Here is a 21,307-nt window from a genome sequence, read left to right on the forward strand (position 1 = left end):
TCAATACAAGAGATCAATAAGAGATATCAATACAAGATATCAATACAAGAGGTCAATAAGAGATATCAATACAAGAGATCAATAAGAGATATCAATACAAGAGATCAATAAGAGATATCAATACAAGATATCAATACAAGAGATCAATAAGAGATATCAATACAAGAGATCAATACAAGAGATCAATACAAGAGCCACAATAGATCAATAAAAGGGATTAATACAAATATAATAGATCAATAACATAATAATAGTGAAATCCTCAATTAAAGGACAGGTAAAAAGGTGGGTTTTCAATCCGACCACCCACCCACACCCAACTGACCCAACCACCCACACCCAACTGACCCAACCACCCACACCCAACTGACCCAACCACCCACACCCAACTGACCCAACCACCCACACCCAACTGACCCAACCACCCACACCCAACTGACCCAACCACCCACACCCAACTGACCCAACCACCCACACCCAACTGACCCAACCACCCACATCCACCCGACCCAACCACCCACACCCAACTGACCCAACCACCCACACACACCCAACTGACCCGACCACCCACATCCACCCGACCCAACCACCCACACCCAACTGACCCAACCACCCACACCCAACTGACCCAACCACCCACACCCAACTGACCCAACCACCCACACCCAACTGACCCAACCACCCACACCCAACTGACCCAACCACCCACACCCAACTGACCCACCCACCCACACCCAACTGACCCAACCACCCACACCCAACTGACCCAACCACCCACACCCAACTGACCCAACCACCCACACCCAACTGACCCAACCACCCACACCCAACTGACCCAACCACACCCACCTGACCCAACCACCCACCCACACCCAACTGACCCAACCACCCACACCCAACTGACCCAACCACCCACACCCAACTGACCCAACCACCCACACACAACTGACACAACCACCCACCCACACCACCCCACCCGACCCAACCACCCACCCCCACCCACCCAACCGACCCAACCACCCACACCCAACTGACCCAACCACCCACCCACACCCACCCAACCGACCCAACCACCCACCCACACCAACCGACCCAACCACCCACCCACATCAACCCACCCAACCACCCACCCACACCCCCCCAACCGACCCAACCACCCTCACCCAACTGACCCAACCACCCACACCCAACTGACCCAACCACCCACCCACACCCAACCACCCACCCACCCACACCCACACAACCGACCCAACCGACCCAACCACCCACACCCACCCACCCACCCAACCAACCCAACCGACCCACCCACACTCACCCTGGTGATAGTCTGTCCGACTGATGCGTCCTCGCTGACCAGCACGTTGTAGATATCCTGACTGAAGGCTGGAGCGTTGTCGTTGACGTCCATCAGTTCTATGGTTACCATGGTAGCAGTGCTGAGGGGCGGGGCCCCACCGTCCCAAGCCTCTATAGTCAGGAAGTAGTCCTTACACACCTCAAAGTCCATGTCATCAACTACTGAGATGGAGCCTACACACACACACACACACACACACACACAGACAAAGTCTTTATGTACCTTGAAGTCAAGGAAATTATACACCCACCTACCCTCCTACTCACCCAGAGTTCTGTCAATGTGAAACTTCCCCAGTTCGTTGCCAGCCCTGATGCTGTACGTGACCTCAGCGTTTGCCCCAATGTCGTCACTGGTGGCCGACAGCCGCAGGATCTCTGTTCCCATGGCAACGTCCTCGGGCACGGTGACGGTGTAGTCACGCCTCTGGAACACCGGGGGGTTGTCGTTGACGTCCAACACCACTACTGTCAGATCCACCTGTTAGGAACAATAAACACACACACACACATAAACACACACACACAGACATATCCAAGCTACTGTCAGATCCACCTGTTAGGAACAATAAACACACACACACAGACATAACCCAAGCTTCAAGATTCACTAACACACACACACACACACACACAGACACAGACATAACCCAAGCTTCAAGATGCACTAACACACACACACACACACAGACACAGACATAACCCGAGCTTCAAGATTCACTAACACACACACAGACATAACCCAAGCTTTAAGATTCACTAACACGCACACACACACAGACATAACCCGAGCTTCAAGATTCACTAACACACACACACACACACACACAGACATAACCCAAGCTTCAAGATGCACTAACACACACACACACACAGACATAACCCGAGCTTTAAGATGCACTAACACACACACACACATAACCCGAGCTTCAAGATGCACTAACACACACACACACACAGACACACACACAGACAGACATAACCCAAGCTTCAAGATTCACTAACACACACACACACACACACACACAGACATAACCCAAGCTTCAAGATGCACTAACACGCACACAGACACACACACAGACAGACATAACCCAAGCTTCAAGATGCACACACACACACACACACACACAGACATAACCCAAGCTTGAAGATGCACTAACACACAGACATACACACACACACAGACACACACAGACACACACAACACACACAGACACACACACACACACACACACACACAGACACACACACACACACACACCCACACACACAACACACACACACACAGACACACACACACACACACACACAGACACACACAGACACACACAGACACACACAGACACACACACACACACACACACAGACACACACAGACACACACAGACACCACACCACACACACACACACAGACACACACACACACACACACACCACACACACACACACACACCACACACACACACACACACACACACACACACACAGACACACACACAACAACCACACACAGACACACACACACCACACACACACACACACACACAGAAACACACAGACACACACACACACACACAACACACAGACACACACAGACACACACAGACACCACACAGACACACACACGACACACACACAGACACACACACACACACACACACACACACACAGACACACACAGACACACACAGACACACACAGACACACACAGACACACACACACACACACACAGACACACACACACACACACCACAACACACACACACACACACACAGACACACCACACAACACACACACACACACACACACACACACACACACACACAGACACACACAGACACACACAGACACACACAGACACACACACACACACAACACACACACAGACACACACACACACACACACACACAGACACACACAACACACACACACACGACACACACACACACACACACACACACACACACACACAGACACACACAGACACACACAGACACACACAGACACACACAGACACACACACACACACCACACACACACAGACACACACACACACACACACACACACAGACACAACACACACACACACACACACAGACACACACACACACAGACACACACAGACACACACACACACACACACACACACACACACACACAGACACACACACACACACACACACACACACACACACACACACACACACACACACACACACACACACAGACACACACAGACACACACAGACACACACACACACACACACACACAGACACACACAGACACAACCCAAGCTTGAAGATTCATATTACATTTAAAGCATTGGTACGAGACGAGAAACTATTCAGAAGACTACATTTAAAAGCACCGGCAAAAGGTACGGAACAACTCAGACATTCCATCTCTACCAATCATCAGGATGGTTCAGTACAATTCAGCTAAATAGTCCTCCATTCCAAAAACCAACAGCTATCATTGGTCAGATTGTATCACCCTGTGAAGGTAGTGCCCCCTGCTGGCTAATAGAAACACAGACTCAGTTCTGTGTGGAGCCTGTGCAGAGGGACTGTGTCCTTTCATGTAACTAACCTGTGTTCTATCGCATTAAAAACTAAAACTAGGTTTTAGGTGAGAATAGGCATTGGTCTGAAGCCTAAAAAGAAAGGAAATTCACATGAGCACCACAATGGCTATTCCACCCATGCTCTACCAAGGTTTACCAGCCCCACAATGCCTACTCCACCCGTGGTCTACCAAGGTTTACCAGCCCCACAATGGCTACTCCACCCATGGTCTACCAAGGTTTACCAGCCCCACAATGTCTACTCCACCCATGGTCTACCAAGGTTTACCAGCCCCACAATGTCTACTCCACCCATGGTCTACCAAGGTTTACCAGCCCCACAATGTCTACTCCACCCATGCTCTACCAAGGTTTTACAGCACCACAATGGCTACTCCACCCATGCTCTACCAAGGTTTTACAGCACCACAATGTCTACTCCACCCATGCTCTACCAAGGTTTTACAGCACCACAATGCCTATTCCACCCATGCTCTACCAAGGTTTTACAGCACCACAATGCCTACTCCACCCATGCTCTACCAAGGTTTTACAGCACCACACTGCCTACTCCACCCATGCTCTACCAAGGTTTTACAGCACCACAATGCCTACTCCACCCATGCTCTACCAAGGTTTACCAGCACCACAATGCCTACTCCACCCATGCTCTACCAAGGTTTTACAGCACCACAATTCCTACTCCACCCATGCTCTACCAAGGTTCTACAGCACCACAATGCCTACTCCACCCATGCTCTACCAAGGTTTTACAGCACCACAATTCCTACTCCACCCATGCTCTACCAAGGTTTTACAGCACCACAATGCCTACTCCACCCATGCTCTACCAAGGTTTTACAGCACCACAATGCCTACTCCACCCATGCTCTACCAAGGTTTTACAGCACCACAATGTCTACTCCACCCATGCTCTACCAAGGTTTTACAGCACCACAATGCCTACTCCACCCATGCTCTACCAAGGTTTTACAGCACCACAATTCCCCTTCCACCCATGCTCTACCAAGGTTCTACAGCACCACAATGCCTACTCCACCCATGCTCTACCAAGGTTTTACAGCACCACAATTCCTACTCCACCCATGCTCTACCAAGGTTTTACAGCACCACAATGCCTACTCCACCCATGCTCTACCAAGGTTTTACAGCACCACAATGCCTACTCCACCCATGCTCTACCAAGGTTTTACAGCACCACAATGTCTACTCCACCCATGCTCTACCAAGGTTTTACAGCACCACAATGCCTACTCCACCCATGCTCTACCAAGGTTTTACAGCACCACAATGCCTACTCCACCCATGCTCTACCAAGGTTTTACAGCACCACAATGTCTACTCCATCCATGCTCTACCAAGGTTTTACAGCACCACAATTCCTACTCCACCCATGCTCTACCAAGGTTTTACAGCACCACAATGCCTACTCCACCCATGCTCTACCAAGGTTTTACAGCACCACAATGCCTACTCCACCCATGCTCTACCAAGGTTTTACAGCACCACAATGTCTACTCCACCCATGCTCTACCAAGGTTTTACAGCACCACAATGCCTACTCCACCCATGCTCTACCAAGGTTTTACAGCACCACAATGTCTACTCCACCCATGCTCTACCAAGGTTTTACAGCACCACAATGCCTACTCCACCCATGCTCTACCAAGGTTTACAGCACCACAATGCCTACTCCACCCATGCTCTACCAAGGTTTTACAGCACCACAATGTCTACTCCATCCATGCTCTACCAAGGTTTTACAGCACCACAATTCCTACTCCACCCATGCTCTACCAAGGTTTTACAGCACCACAATGCCTACTCCACCCATGCTCTACCAAGGTTTTACAGCACCACAATGCCTACTCCACCCATGCTCTACCAAGGTTTTACAGCACCACAATGCCTATTCCACCCATGCTCTACCAAGGTTTTACAGCACCACAATGCCTACTCCACCCATGCTCTACCAAGGTTTTACAGCACCACACTGCCTACTCCACCCATGCTCTACCAAGGTTTTACAGCACCACAATGCCTACTCCACCCATGCTCTACCAAGGTTTACCAGCACCACAATGCCTACTCCACCCATGCTCTACCAAGGTTTTACAGCACCACAATTCCTACTCCACCCATGCTCTACCAAGGTTCTACAGCACCACAATGCCTACTCCACCCATGCTCTACCAAGGTTTTACAGCACCACAATTCCTACTCCACCCATGCTCTACCAAGGTTTTACAGCACCACAATGCCTACTCCACCCATGCTCTACCAAGGTTTTACAGCACCACAATGCCTACTCCACCCATGCTCTACCAAGGTTTTACAGCACCACAATGTCTACTCCACCCATGCTCTACCAAGGTTTTACAGCACCACAATGCCTACTCCACCCATGCTCTACCAAGGTTTTACAGCACCACAATGCCTACTCCACCCATGCTCTACCAAGGTTTTACAGCACCACAATGTCTACTCCATCCATGCTCTACCAAGGTTTTACAGCACCACAATTCCTACTCCACCCATGCTCTACCAAGGTTTTACAGCACCACAATGCCTACTCCACCCATGCTCTACCAAGGTTTTACAGCACCACAATGCCTACTCCACCCATGCTCTACCAAGGTTTTACAGCACCACAATGTCTACTCCACCCATGCTCTACCAAGGTTTTACAGCACCACAATGCCTACTCCACCCATGCTCTACCAAGGTTTTACAGCACCACAATGCCTACTCCACCCATGCTCTACCAAGGTTTTACAGCACCACAATGCCTACTCCACCCATGGTCTACCAAGGTTTTACAGCACCACAATGCCTACTCCACCCATGCTCTACCAAGGTTTTACAGCACCACAATGCCTACTCCACCCATGCTCTACCAAGGTTTTACAGCACCACAATGCCTACTCCACCCATGCTCTACCAAGGTTTACCAGCACCACAATGCCTACTCCACCCATGCTCTACCAAGGTTTTACAGCACCACAATGCCTACTCCACCCATGCTCTACCAAGGTTTTACAGCACCACAATGGCTACTCCACCCATGCTCTACCAAGGTTTTACAGCACCACAATGCCTACTCCATCCATGCTCTACCAAGGTTTACCAGCACACAGCTTTGACCTACTACCATAAAGGCAATAAGCAACAAGGCCAATAGACCACGGCTAAGGGATGTTGAACATCCCAACCTTGTTTAGCTTTATCCACTCTTTGTGTCAGTTTGATTCATTTTCATTATTGTGGCTAATCCTTATTGTGGCTAGCTTCACACAGTTGTGCACGGCAAAGCATAAAAATATCCAACACATGGAAGAGTTGTTAGTTTGGCAAACGTGGATTAATATGCCTTGAAGACATGAGAAGGAGCGTAATGGTGTCCACAGATCGATTTACATGTGAACATGTCGGCCGGAACAGGTACCAGAACCACGCAGGTCCTCTAAACAGATAACTTTACATCTAAGAGGTTTATCAAAATCATGGTCGAAATACCTCCACCGGGAGGTGAACCCACAACGTTCTGATCCACAGACAGGAAATCTAACCATTACGATATGAATCCTGCTCTGAAACCCTTGACTTCGACAGACCATATAAATGTATGGAAGAGTTCGTTCCAACAACTGCACCTGTGTCCTATCATATAACTGACCTGTGTCCTATCATATCACTGACCTGTGTCCTATCATATACCTGACCTGTGTCCTATCATATCACTGACCTGTGTCCTATCATATACCTGACCTGTGTCCTATCATATACCTGACCTGTGTCCTATCATATACCTGACCTGTGTCCTATCATATCACTGACCTGTGAGGATAGCGCCCCCTGCAGTCCGGAGCGGTCAGAGGCCTGGATCCTGACCCTGTAGGAGTCTCTGGTCTCTCTGTCCAGGGCTTTCTCCAGAACCACCACGCCTGATACTGGATCTATAGAGAAGAACCCGTCTGCGGAGTCTACCAGGGAGTACACCACCGTACGGTTTGGACCTGGAGGAAACCACAGACACAATACACAGAGTTAGCCTGTTAGCTATGTTAGCCTAGCAGCTAACTAAACACTAACCTCTAACCTAGAGGTCATCACGGTGTAGACCACCAATCATCGTGGTGTAGACCATCCTAATTCTAACCCTGACTGAGAGTGGAAGGATCATGTTAGCCTGTTAGCCTAGCTAGGGCTAGACACTCTTAACCCTAGCACTGACTGGAGAGTGGAAGGTTCATGTTAGCCTGTTAGCCTAGCTAGGGCTAGACACTCTTAACCCTAACCCTGACTGAGAGTGGAATGGATAATGTTAGCATGTTAGCCTAGCTAGGGCTAGACACTCTTAACCCTAACCCTGACTGAGAGTGGAATGGATAATGTTAGCCTGTTAGCCTAGCTAGACCCTCTAACCCTAGCACTGACTGGAGAGTGGAAGGTTCATGTTAGCCTGTTAGCCTAGCTAGGGTTAGACACTCTTAACCCTAACCCTGACTGAGAGTGGAATGGATAATGTTAGCATGTTAGCCTAGCTAGGGCTAGACACTCTTAACCCTAACCCTGACTGAGAGTGGAATGGATAATGTTAGCCTGTTAGCCTAGCTAGACCCTCTAACCCTAGCACTGACTGGAGAGTGGAAGGTTCATGTTAGCCTGTTAGCCTAGCTAGGGCTAGACCCTCCTAACCCTAACCCTGACTGAGAGTGGAATGGATAATGTTAGCCTGTTAGCCTAGCTAGGGCTAGACACTCTTAACCCTAACCCTGGCTGAGAGTGGAGGGATCATGTTAGCCTGTTAGCCTAGCTAGGGCTAGTCCCTCCTAACCCTAACCCTGACTGAGAGTGGAATGGATAATGTTAGCCTGTTAGCCTAGCTAGGGCTAGACACTCTTAACCCTAACCCTGACTGAGAGTGGAGGGATCATGTTAGCCTGTTAGCCTAGCAAGACCCTCTTAACCCTAGCACTGACTGAGAGTGGAAGGATAATGTTAGCATGTTAGCCTAGCTAGACCCTCTAACCCTAGCACTGACTGGAGAGTGGAAGGTTCATGTTAGCCTGTTAGCCTAGTGAGACCCTCTTAACCCTAGCACTGACTGAGAGTGGAAGGATAATGTTAGCATGTTAGCCTAGCTAGGGCTAGACACTCTTAACCCTAACCCTGACTGAGAGTGGAGGGATCATGTTAGCCTGTTAGCCTAGCTAGACATTCTTAACCCTAACCCTGACTGAGAGTGGAAGGAGAAGAACCCCTCTGCTGAGTCTGCCAGGGACTAGACCACTGTACGGTTAGGGTGAGGTATTAAGGAGGTATCCAGATGTTCATATGTGACCCGATTCAGGAAACTAGGCATATGTCACATGTTATGACTACACAGGAAAGACATTTGTACGTAAAACATTTTTTTTTTAATCAAATTGTGTTTTTGGGCAGAAATGCCTTCTCGAACATGTGACCTTTCATGTGCCTTAATATCAAACTTGTATGCCATCTGTAAAAAATGGTTTAAATACGAGCCTAGTCGGTTTAGCCACAGAAAAAGGGAAACAACCTTCCCGCTAGTCATGATTGGCCGCTCTGAGACCTAGAAGTACTGCCATCTACAACCATAAATGTCTTGGCAGACACAGACACACACACAGACACACACACACACACCCACACACACACACACACACACACACACACACACACACACACACACACACACACACACACACACACACACACACAGACCTTCGTCAGGGTCACTGGCTTGTAGGCGTGTCAGCAGTGCTTTGGGGGCGGCGTTCTCATAAATGTTGGCCAGGTATTGGCTGGAAAGAAAGGAGGGCGGGTTGTCGTTTACATCCAAAAGCGTGACAGAGACCTCGGAGCGACAGAAGAGCCCGCCCCCGTCGGTTGCCTGGGCGATCAACTTGTAGCTGGAGGTCATCTCACGATCCATCACCGTCGCTGTCTTCATGTCACCTAGAGAGAAGAAGAAGAAGATGCTGTTTGTGCAAAAACTGCCACCAGTGTGTGTGTGTGTGTGTGTGTGTGTGTGTGTGTGTGTGTGTGCGTGCGTGCGTGCGTGTGTGTGTGCGTGTTCATACCAGTGTTTCTGCATATGTGTGTGTATTCATACCAGTGTTTGTGTGTGTGTGTGTGTGTGTGTGTGTGTGTGTGTGTGTGTGTGTGCGTGCGTGCGTGTGTGTGTGCGTGTGTGTGTGTGTATTCATACCAGTGTTTGTGTGTGTGTGTGTGTGTGTGTGCGCGTGCGTGCGTGTGTGTGTGCGTGTTCATACTAGTGTTTGCGTGTATGTGTGTTTGCGTGTGTGTGTGTGTGCACGTTCATACCAGTGATTGTGTGTGTGTGTGTGTGTGTGTGTGTGCATGTTCATACCAGTGTTTGTCTGTGTGTGTGTGTGCGTGTTCATACCAGTGTTTGTGTGTGTGTGTGTTCATACCAGTGTTTGTGTGTGTGTGTGTGTTCATACCAGTGTTCGTGCGTGTGTGTGTGCGTGTTCATACCAGTGTTTGTGTGTGTGTGTGTGCGTGTTCATACCAGTTTTTGTCTGTGTGTGTGTGTGTGTGTGTGTGCGTGTGAGTGTGTGTGTGTGAGTGTGTGCGTGTGTGTGTGTGTGTGTGAGTGTGTGTGTTTGCATTTGTGTGTGTGTGTGTGTGTTCATACCAGTGTTTGCGTCCATATAGAAGTCCTCCACTCCGATCCCAAAAAGAGAATACTGTATCTCAGCGCTGGTGCCTGTGTCTGCGTCAGATGCCCCTACAGTCAGAATGCCCTGGTTAGGGGGCATGTCCTCAGGGAAGGTCACGCGGTAGACCGCCTAGGGAGATATGCACACACACATGGACAGGCACACACAAAAACATTAACACAAGTATCATTAACCCCATATGGCCCCTAGGAGAAACCACCTGAAAACACAAATCATAAAACATCTCTGCCTTCCACAATATGACCATGTCCTACAGTATACTGAGTCCCCATTCTCCTACAGTGTACTGACTCCCCCTTCTCCTACAGTATACTGACTCCCCCTTCTCCTACAGTATACTGAGTCCCCATTCTCCTACAGTATACTGAGTCCCCATTCTCCTACAGTGTACTGACTCCCCCTTCTCCTACAGTATACTGACTCCCCCTTCTCCTACAGTATACTGAGTCCCCATTCTCCTACAGTGTACTGACTCCCCCTTCTCCTACAGTATACTGACTCCCCCTTCTCCTACAGTATACTGAGTCCCCATTCTCCTACAGTGTACTGAGTCCCCATTCTCCTACAGTATACTGAGTCCCCATTCTCCTACAGTATACTGAGTCCCCCTTCTCCTACAGTGTACTGACTCCCCCTTCTCCTACAGTATACTGACTCCCCCTTCTCCTACAGTATACTGACTCCCCCTACTGCTACAGTATACTGAGTCCCCATTCTCCTACAGTATACTGAGTCCCCCTTCTCCTACAGTATACTGACTCCCCCTACCCCTACAGTATACTGACTCCCCCGTCTCCTACAGTGTACTGACTCCCCCTTCTCCTACAGTATACTGACTCCCCCTTCTCCTACAGTATACTGACTCCCCCTACTGCTACAGTATACTGACTCCCCCTTCTCCTACAGTATACGTACTCCCCCTACTCCTAGAGTATACTGACTCCCCCTTCTCATACAGTATACTGACTCCCCCTTCTCCTACAGTATACTGACTCCCCCTACTCCTAGAGTATACTGACTCCCACTACTCCTACAGTATACTGACTCCCCCTTCTCCTACAGTATACTGACTCCCCCTACTCCTACAGTATACTGACTCCCCCTACTCCTACAGTATACTGACTCCCACTAATCCTACAGTATACTGACTCCCCCTTCTCCTACAGTATACTGACTCCCTCTACTCCTACAGTATACTGACTCCCCCTACTGCTACAGTATACTGACTCCCCCTACTCCTACAGTATACTGACTCCCCCTACTCCTACAGTATACTGACTCCCCCTTCTGCTACAGTATACTGACTCCCCCTTCTCCTATAGTATACTGACTCCCCCTACTCCTACAGTATACTGACTCCCCCTACTGCTACAGTATACTGACTCCCCCTTCTCCTACAGTACACTGACTCCCCCTTCTCCTACAGTATACTGACTCCCCCTTCTCCTACAGTATACGGTCTCCCCCTACTCCTACAGTATACTGACTCCCCCTTCTCCTACAGTATACTGACTCCCCCTACTGCTACAGTATACTGACTCCCCCTACTCTTACAGTATACTGACTCCCCCTTCTCCTACAGTGTACTGACTCCCCCTTCTCCTACAGTATACTGACTCCCCCTACTCCTACAGTATACTGACTCCCCCTACTGCTACAGTATACTGACTCCCCCTTCTCCTACAGTATACTGACTCCCCCTACTGATACAGTATACTGACTCCCCCTACTCCTACAGTATACTGACTCCCCTACTGCTACAGTATATTGACTCCCCCTTCTCCTACAGTATACTGACTCCCCCTTATGCTACAGTATACTGACTCCCCCTACTTCATCTCTCCTCCTACTGCTACAGTATACTAACTCCCCCTACTCCTACAGTATACTGACTCCCCCTACTCCTGCAGTATACTGACTCCCCCTACTCCTGCAGTATACTGACTCCCCCTACTGCTACAGTATAATGACTCCCCCTACTGCTACAGTATACTGACTCCCCCTGCTTCATGTCTCCCCCTACTGCTACAATATACTGACTCCCCCTACTCCTGCAATATACTGACTCCCCCTACTCCTGCAGTATACTGACTCCCCCTACTCCTGCAGTATACTGACTCCCCCTACTGCTACAGTATACTGACTCCCCCTTCTCCTACAGTATACTGACTCCCCCTTCTCCTACAGTATACGGTCTCCCCCTACTCCTACAGTATACTGACTCCCCCTTCTCCTACAGTATACTGACTCCCCCTACTCTTACAGTATACTGACTCCCCCTACTCCTACAGTATTCTGACTCCCCCTACTGCTACAGTATACTGACTCCCCCTACTCCTACAGTATACTGACTCCCCCTACTCCTGCAGTATACTGACTCCCCCTACTGCTACAGTATAATGACTCCCCCTACTGCTACAGTATACTGACTCCCCCTGCTTCATGTCTCCCCCTACTGCTACAATATACTGACTCCCCCTACTCCTGCAGTATACTGACTCCCCCTACTCCTGCAATATACTGACTCCCCCTACTCCTGCAGTATACTGTCTCCCCCTACTGCTACAGTATACTGACTCCCCCTACTGCTACAGTATACTGACTCCCCCTTCTCCTACAGTATACTGACTCCCCCTACTGCTACAGTATACTGACTCCCCCTACTCCTACTGTATACTGACTCCCCCTACTGCTACAGTATACTGACTCCCCCTTCTCCTACAGTATACTGTCTCCCCCTACTTCATGTCTCACCCTTCTCCTACAGTATACTGACTCCCCCTACCTCTACAGTATACTGACTCCCCCTACTTCATGTCTCCCCCTACTGCTACAGTATACTGACTCCCCCTACTCCATGCCTCCCCCTACTGCTACAGTATACTGACTCCCCCTGCTTCATGTCTCCCCCTACTGCTACAATATACTGACTCCCCCTACTCCTGCAGTATACTGACTCCCCCTACTCCTGCAATATACTGACTCCCCCTACTCCTGCAGTATACTGACTCCCCCTTCTCCTGCAGTATACTGTCTCCTCCTACTGCTACAGTATACTGACTCCCCCTACTGCTACAGTATACTGACTCCCCCTTCTCCTACAGTATACTGACTCCCCCTACTGCTACAGTATACTGACTCCCCCTACTCCTACAGTATACTGACTCCCCCTACTGCTACAGTATACTGACTCCCCCTTCTCCTACAGTATACTGTCTCCCCCTACTTCATGTCTCACCCTTCTCCTACAGTATACTGACTCCCCCTACTCCTACAGTATACTGACTCCCCCTACTCCTACAGTATACTGACTCCCCCTACTTCATGTTTCCCCCTAATGCTACAGTATACTGACTCCCCCTACTCCATGCCTCTCCCTACTGCTACAGTATACTGACTCCCCCTACTCCTACAGTATACTGACTCCCCCTTCTCCTACAGTATACTGACTCCCGCTACACCTACAGTATACTGAGTCCCCCTACTCCTACAGTATACTGTCTCCCCCTACTTCATGTCTCCCCCTACTGGTACAGTATACTGACTCCCCCTGAAACATGACTCCCCCTACTGCTACAGTATACTGTCTCCCGCTACTTCATGTCTCCCCCTACTGGTACAGTATACTGACTCCCCCTGAAACATGACTCCCCCTACTGCTACAGTATACTGTCTCCCCCTACTTCATGTCTCCCCCTTCTCCTACAGTATACTGACTCCCCCTTCTCCTACAGTATACTGACTCCCCCTACTGCTACAGTATACTGACTCCCCCTTCTCCTACAGTATACTGACTCCCCCTACTGCTACAGTATACTGACTCCCCCTACTCCTACAGTATACTGACTCCCCCTTCTCCTACAGTATACTGACTCCCCCTTCTCCTACAGTATACTGACTCCCCCTTCTCCTACAGTATACTGACTCCCCCTACTGCTACAGTATACTGTCTCCCCCTACTTCATGTCTCACCCTTCTCCTACAGTATACTGACTCCCCCTACTCCTACAGTATACTGACTCCCCCTACTTCATGTCTCCCCCTACTGCTACAGTATACTGACTCCCCCTGCTTCATGTCTACCCCTAATGCTACAGTATACTGACTCCCCCTACTCCTACAGTATACTGACTCCCCCTACTTCATGTCTCCCCCTACTGCTACAGTATACTGACTCCCCCTACTGCTACTGTATACTGACTCCCCCTGCTTCATGTCTCCCCCTACTGCTACAGTATACTGACTCCCCCTTCTCCTACAGTATACTGACTCCCCCTTCTCCTACAGTATACTGACTCCCCCTACTGCTACAGTATACTGACTCCCCCTACTCCTACAGTATACTGACTCCCCCTTCTCCTACAGTATACTGACTCCCCCTTCTCCTACAGTATACTGACTCCCCCTTCTCCTACAGTATACTGACTCCCCCTACTGCTACAGTATACTGTCTCCCCCTACTTCATGTCTCACCCTTCTCCTACAGTATACTGACTCCCCCTACTCCTACAGTATACTGACTCCCCCTACTTCATGTCTCCCCCTACTGCTACAGTATACTGACTCCCCTGCTTCATGTCTCCCCCTACTGCTACAGTATACTGACTCCCCCTACTGCTACAGTATACTGACTCCCCCTACTTCATGTCTCCCCCTACTGCTACAGTATACTGACTCCCCCTGCTTCATGTCTCCCCCTACTGCTACAGTATACTGACTCCCCCTACTGCTACAGTATACTGACTCCCCCTACTTCATGTCTCCCCCTACTGCTACAGTATACTGACTCCCCCTACTCCTACAGTATACTGACTCCCCCTACTGCTACAGTATACTGACTCCCCCTACTCCTACAGTATACTGACTCCCCCTACTCCTACAGTATACTGTCTCCCCCTGCTTCATGTCTCCCCCTACTCCTACAGTATACTGACTCCCCCTTCTCCTACAGTATACTGACTCCCCCTACTCCTACAGTATACTGACTCCCCCTACTCCTACAGTATACTGACTCCCCCTACTCCTACAGTATACTGACTCCCCCTACTGCTACAGTATACTGACTCCCCCTACTGCTACAGTATACTGACTCTCCTACAACATCCTTCTATCTGTTCTATTTCTACAATTATATCTGTTCTAGTTCTACACTGTGACCCCTGACCTCTGACCTGGTTGCAGACAGGTGTGTTGTCATTGGCGTCCATGACAGTGACCTCCACAGCAGTACGGGTGATGTAGAGGCCGTCGCTGGCGGTGATGTTGAGTAGATAGAAGTCCTGTTTTTCCCTGTCCAGCTGACCGCACACCACCACCATCCATTCACCCTGGACCAGCGCTATACTGAACACTCCGCCTGGGTTACCACCTGTAGGGAGAGGAGAGGTTAGACATTCACACATACACACACGCACACAAACTCAGCTGTCTCCATTGTCCTTTGTGTTTGGTACGGACTAACTAACTAACTAGCCAACATACTAACTAACTAAGGAACTAACTAACTAACTAGCTAACTAGCTAACATAACATACTAACTAACCAACATACTAACTAACTAACCAACCAACCAACACACCAACTAACCAAAAATACTAACAAACAAAATAACTAGCTAGCTAACTAAGCAACATAGTAAATCAATAACATACTAACTAGCTAGCTAACATACGAACACACTAACATAATAACTAGCTAGCTAACATACTAACTAACACAATAACTAGCTAGCTAACATACTAACTAACACACTAACACAATAACTAGCTAGCTAACATACTAACTAACATAATAACTAGCTAGCTAACATATTAACTAACTATCTATCATTCACTGAACAAAAATATATATTCAACATGCAACAATTTCAAAGTTTTTACAGAGTTACAGTTCATACAATGAAATCAGTCAATTTAAATTAATAAATTAGAACCTAATCTATGAATTTCACATGACTGGGAATACAGATATGCATCTGTTGATCACAGATAACCTTTAAAAAAAAGTAGGGGCATGGATCAGAAAACCAGTCAGTATCTGGTGTGATGACCATTTGCCTCATGCAGTGCAACACATCTCCTTCACATAGAGTTGATCAGGCTGTTGATTGTGGTCTGTGGAATGTTGTTCCACTCCTGTGAAGTTGCTGGATATTGGCGGGAACTGGAACACGGTGTCGTACATGTCGATCGAGAGCATCCCACACATGCTCAATGGGTGACATGTCTGGTGAGTATGCAGGCCATGGAAGAACTGGGACATTTTCAGCTTCCAGGAATTGTGTACAGATCCTTGTGACATGGGTAAATTATCATGCTGAAACATGAGGTGATGGAGGAGGATGAATGGCACGAAAATGAGCCTCAGGATCTCGTCACGGCATCACTGTGCATTCACATTTACCATTGGTAAAATGTAATTGTGTTCATTGTCCATAGTTTATGCCCAAACGATAAACCCACTGCCACCATAGGGCACTCTATTCACAACAGCAAACCGCTCGCCCACACAATGCCTTCTGCCCAGTACAGTTGAAACCAGGATTCATCCGTGAAGAGCACACTTGGTAAAAATGCAATCGTATTCGTTGTCCATAGTTTATGCCTGCCCAAACCATAACCCCACCATGGGGCACACACTGTCTGACAGCATGTTCCAGTTCCCGCCAATATCCCGGTACAGTTGAAACCGGAATTCATCCGTGAAGAGCACACTTCTCCAGCGTGCCAGTGGCCATCGAAGGTGAGCATTTTCCCACTGAAGTTGGTTACGACATCGAACTGCAGTCAGGTCAAGACCCTGGTGAGGATGATGAGCACTTCCCTGAGACGGTTTCTGATAGTTTGTGCATTCAATTCTCTTGCAACAGCTCTGGTGGACATTCCTGCAGTCAGCATGCCAATTGCTCCCTCGAAAACTTGAGACATCTGTGGCATCTGTGGCATTGTGTTGTGTGACAAAACTGCACATTTTAGAGCGGCCTTTTATTGTCCCCAGCACAAGGTGCACCTGTGTAATGATCATACAATTTAATCAACTTCTTGATATGCCACACCTGTCAGGTGGATGGATTATCTTGGCAAGGGAGAAATGCTCACTAACAGGGATGTAAACAAATGTGTGCACCAAATTTGAGAGAAATGAGCTTTTTGTGCGTATGTAGAATTACTGGGATATTTTATTTCAGCTCATGGGACCAACACTTTACATGTTGCATTTATATTTTTGTTCAGTGTACTAAGTAACATACTAACTAGAACATACCAACATATTAACTAATTAACTAACCAGCTGATATACTAACCTGTGGTAGCTGACCAGTATGTTCTGATCACACACAGGCGCACGTACAAACACACACACACACACACACACACACACACACACACACACACACACACACACACACACACACACACACACACACACACACACACACACACACACACACACATACAGTGTGGTGCAAAAGCATTTATCCCCCTTGGCGTTTTTCCTATTTTGTTGCATTACAACCTGTCAGTTAAATAGATTTTTAATAAGATCTGGTGCATCCAATTACCTTCAGAAGTCACTTAATTAGTTAAATAAAGCTGTGTCACATGATCTGTCACATGATCTCAGTGTATATACACCTGTTCTGAAAGGCCCCAGAGTCTGCAAAACCACTAAGCAAGGGGCACCACCAAGCAAGCGGCACCATGAAGACCAAAGAGCTCTCCAAAACAGGTCAGGGACAAAGTTGTGGAGAAGTACAGATCAGGGTTGGGTTATAAAAAAATATCTGAAACTTTGAACATCCCACGGAGCACCATTAAATCCATTATTATAAATGGAAAGAATATGGCACCACAACAAACCTGCCAAGAGAGGGCCGCCCTCCAAAACTCACGGACCAGGCAATGAGGGAATTAATCAGAGAGGCAACAAAGAGACAAAAGATAACCCTGAAGGAGCTGCAAAGCTCCACAGCAGAGATTGGAGTATCTGTCCATACTTTAGGCCGTACACTCCACAGAATTGGGCTTTACGGAAGAGTGGCCAGAAAAAAGGACATAGCTTAAAGAAAAAAATAAGCAAACACGTTTGGTGTTCACCAAAAGGCATGTGGGAGACTCCCCAAACATATGGAAGAAGGTACTCCAGTCAGATGAGACTAAAATTGAGCTTTTTGCCATCAAGGAAAATGCTATGTCTGGCACAAACCCAACACCTCAGCAGTCAGGGACTGGGAAACTGGTCAGATTTGAAGGAATGATGGATAGTGCTAAATACATGGAAATTCTTGAGGGGAAACCTGTTTCAGTCTTCCAGAGATTTGAGACTGGGACGGAGGTTCACCTTCCAGCAGGACAATGACCCTACGCATACAATGACCCTACGCATACTGCTAAAGCAACAGTCGATAACTAACATACTAACTAACCAACATATGAACTAGCTAACTAACCTGTGATGTGGTAGCTGACCAGTTTGTTTTTATCCGTGGTGTCTCCGTCCTTGGTGCTGAGGACAGACACCACCTCTCCTGGTGGGTCACTCTCTCTGACCGCGCCCCTGTAAAACTCTCTCTCGAATCGCGGAGGGTTGTCATTCACATCTGCTACAGACACCTGGTACAGGAAGACAGGAGAAAGTAGACTACTACTACTACTACTAGAGTGTGTATGTGAGTTTTTTTCATGCATGGATATCAATGGGACACAGTTGAAATTTGCCTGAAGTGGAAGTTAGAATTCATCCCTTACTGTTACTTAGAGTTTTTCTCAATCTCTTACAAGGATCTTTCATAACAATGTTGTTGATTTCATTTTTTGGGGGGGGGGGGGGCACTTTAGCAAAAAAAAAGTTTCTGCATTGCCTTCTCCGAAAAAATACCATCAAACTATATTATACCATCAAAATGACAAATATTTTCAGAAAAAGAACACAGATGTCTGCAAAAAAGGATTAACACAACCATGCTTATTTATTTGAGCCTAACAGAAAGTCAGTCTGTCTTTTACATTCCCAGTAGATCAATAAAGAATATTTGTAGTAACTAAAAATTACGACGATCAAACAGGGAAACATAAATATCAAAAGGTGCAGAATAATAGATAATTACTCTCCTTTTATGCATATATCACCAAATAATCTCATACAGATTAAATCAAATATTATTCCTGAAGAAAATAATAAATAAATTAAAATAAAATAAAAAATGTTATTGTGTGCAGGATTCATTCATCGGCATCATCACAATCCAATTTCATGTGTTCAAAGCTGGGCTTGCTCATAGTTTTGTCGGCTTTCCATTGGCGCACACAGAAACACAATCCACGATTAGAAGCAAGGAAAGGTGAATACACTGGTAGGATTGCATAGGCCTTAATCCACACCAATGGAGGAACACAACTGGTAGGAATGCATAGGCCTTAATCCACACCAATGGAGGAACACAACTGGTAGGAATACATAGGCCTTAATCCACACCATTGGGGAACACAACTGGTAGGAATGCATAGGCCTTAATCCACACCATTGGAGGAACACAACTGGTAGGAATACATAGGCCTTAATCCACACCATTGGGGAACACAACTGGTAGGAATACATAGGCCTTAATCCACACCATTGGGGAACACAACTGGTAGGAATACATAGGCCTTAATCCACACCATTGGGGAACACAACTGGTAGGAATACATAGGCCTTAATCCACACCATTGGAGGAACACAACTGGTAGGAATGCATAGGCCTTAATCCACACCATTGGAGGAACACAACTGGTAGGAATACATAGGCCTTAATCCACACCATTGGAGGAACACAACTGGTAGGAATACATAGGCCTTAATCCACACCATTGGGGAACACAACTGGTAGGAATGCATAGGCCTTAATCCACACCATTGGGGAACACAACTGGTAGGAATGCATAGGCCTTAATCCACACCATTGGAGGAACACAACTGGTAGGAATACATAGGCCTTAATCCACACCATTGGGGAACACAACTGGTAGGAATACATAGGCCTTAATCCACACCAATGGGGAACACAACTGGTAGGAATGCATAGGCCTTAATCCACACCATTGGAGGAACACAACTGGTAGGAATACATAGGCCTTAATCCACACCATTGGGGAACACAACTGGTAGGAATACATAGGCCTTAATCCACACCATTGGGGAACACAACTGGTAGGAATACATAGGCCTTAATCCACACCATTGGAGGAACACAACTGGTAGGAATACATAGGCCTTAATCCACACCATTGGGGAACACAACTGGTAGGAATGCATAGGCCTTAATCCACACCATTGGAGGAACACAACTGGTAGGAATACATAGGCCTTAATCCACACCATTGGGGAACACAACTGGTAGGAATGCATAGGCCTTAATCCACACCAAAGCAATGCTTTATAATGGAAGGTCACAACGTAACCCAAAGACACTTTAGAAGTAACAGAACTTCATTCTCTGCATCTCCTCAATATGATAAAATATCATTAAAATGTGATCGTCCCCATTGCCTAGATTGTCCCTTATATTGTGCTTGATACTGATGGTTTAGACTTTAGTGCACTGGGTTTTTACTGATTGCGGGAAAAAATGAACACAATATCTTCTGATGAAAA

General features: G+C 47.6%; 1 protein-coding gene across 1 annotated transcript in view; it reads right to left on the reverse strand.

The window, feature by feature from the left end:
• Positions 1 to 21,307, reverse strand: part of fat3b (FAT atypical cadherin 3b) — a 333,323-nt gene that overhangs the window by 40,061 nt on the left and 271,955 nt on the right. Inside the window, 7 exon segments of the mRNA XM_031809102.1 lie at positions 1,316 to 1,530; positions 1,624 to 1,837; positions 7,782 to 7,960; positions 9,693 to 9,926; positions 10,630 to 10,783; positions 15,847 to 16,043; positions 19,125 to 19,287. Coding sequence (XP_031664962.1) covers positions 1,316 to 1,530; positions 1,624 to 1,837; positions 7,782 to 7,960; positions 9,693 to 9,926; positions 10,630 to 10,783; positions 15,847 to 16,043; positions 19,125 to 19,287 — 1,356 coding nt within the window.

This window comes from Oncorhynchus kisutch, linkage group LG29 (genome assembly GCF_002021735.2).
Source record: "Oncorhynchus kisutch isolate 150728-3 linkage group LG29, Okis_V2, whole genome shotgun sequence".
Classification (NCBI taxonomy): Eukaryota; Metazoa; Chordata; class Actinopteri; order Salmoniformes; family Salmonidae; genus Oncorhynchus; species Oncorhynchus kisutch.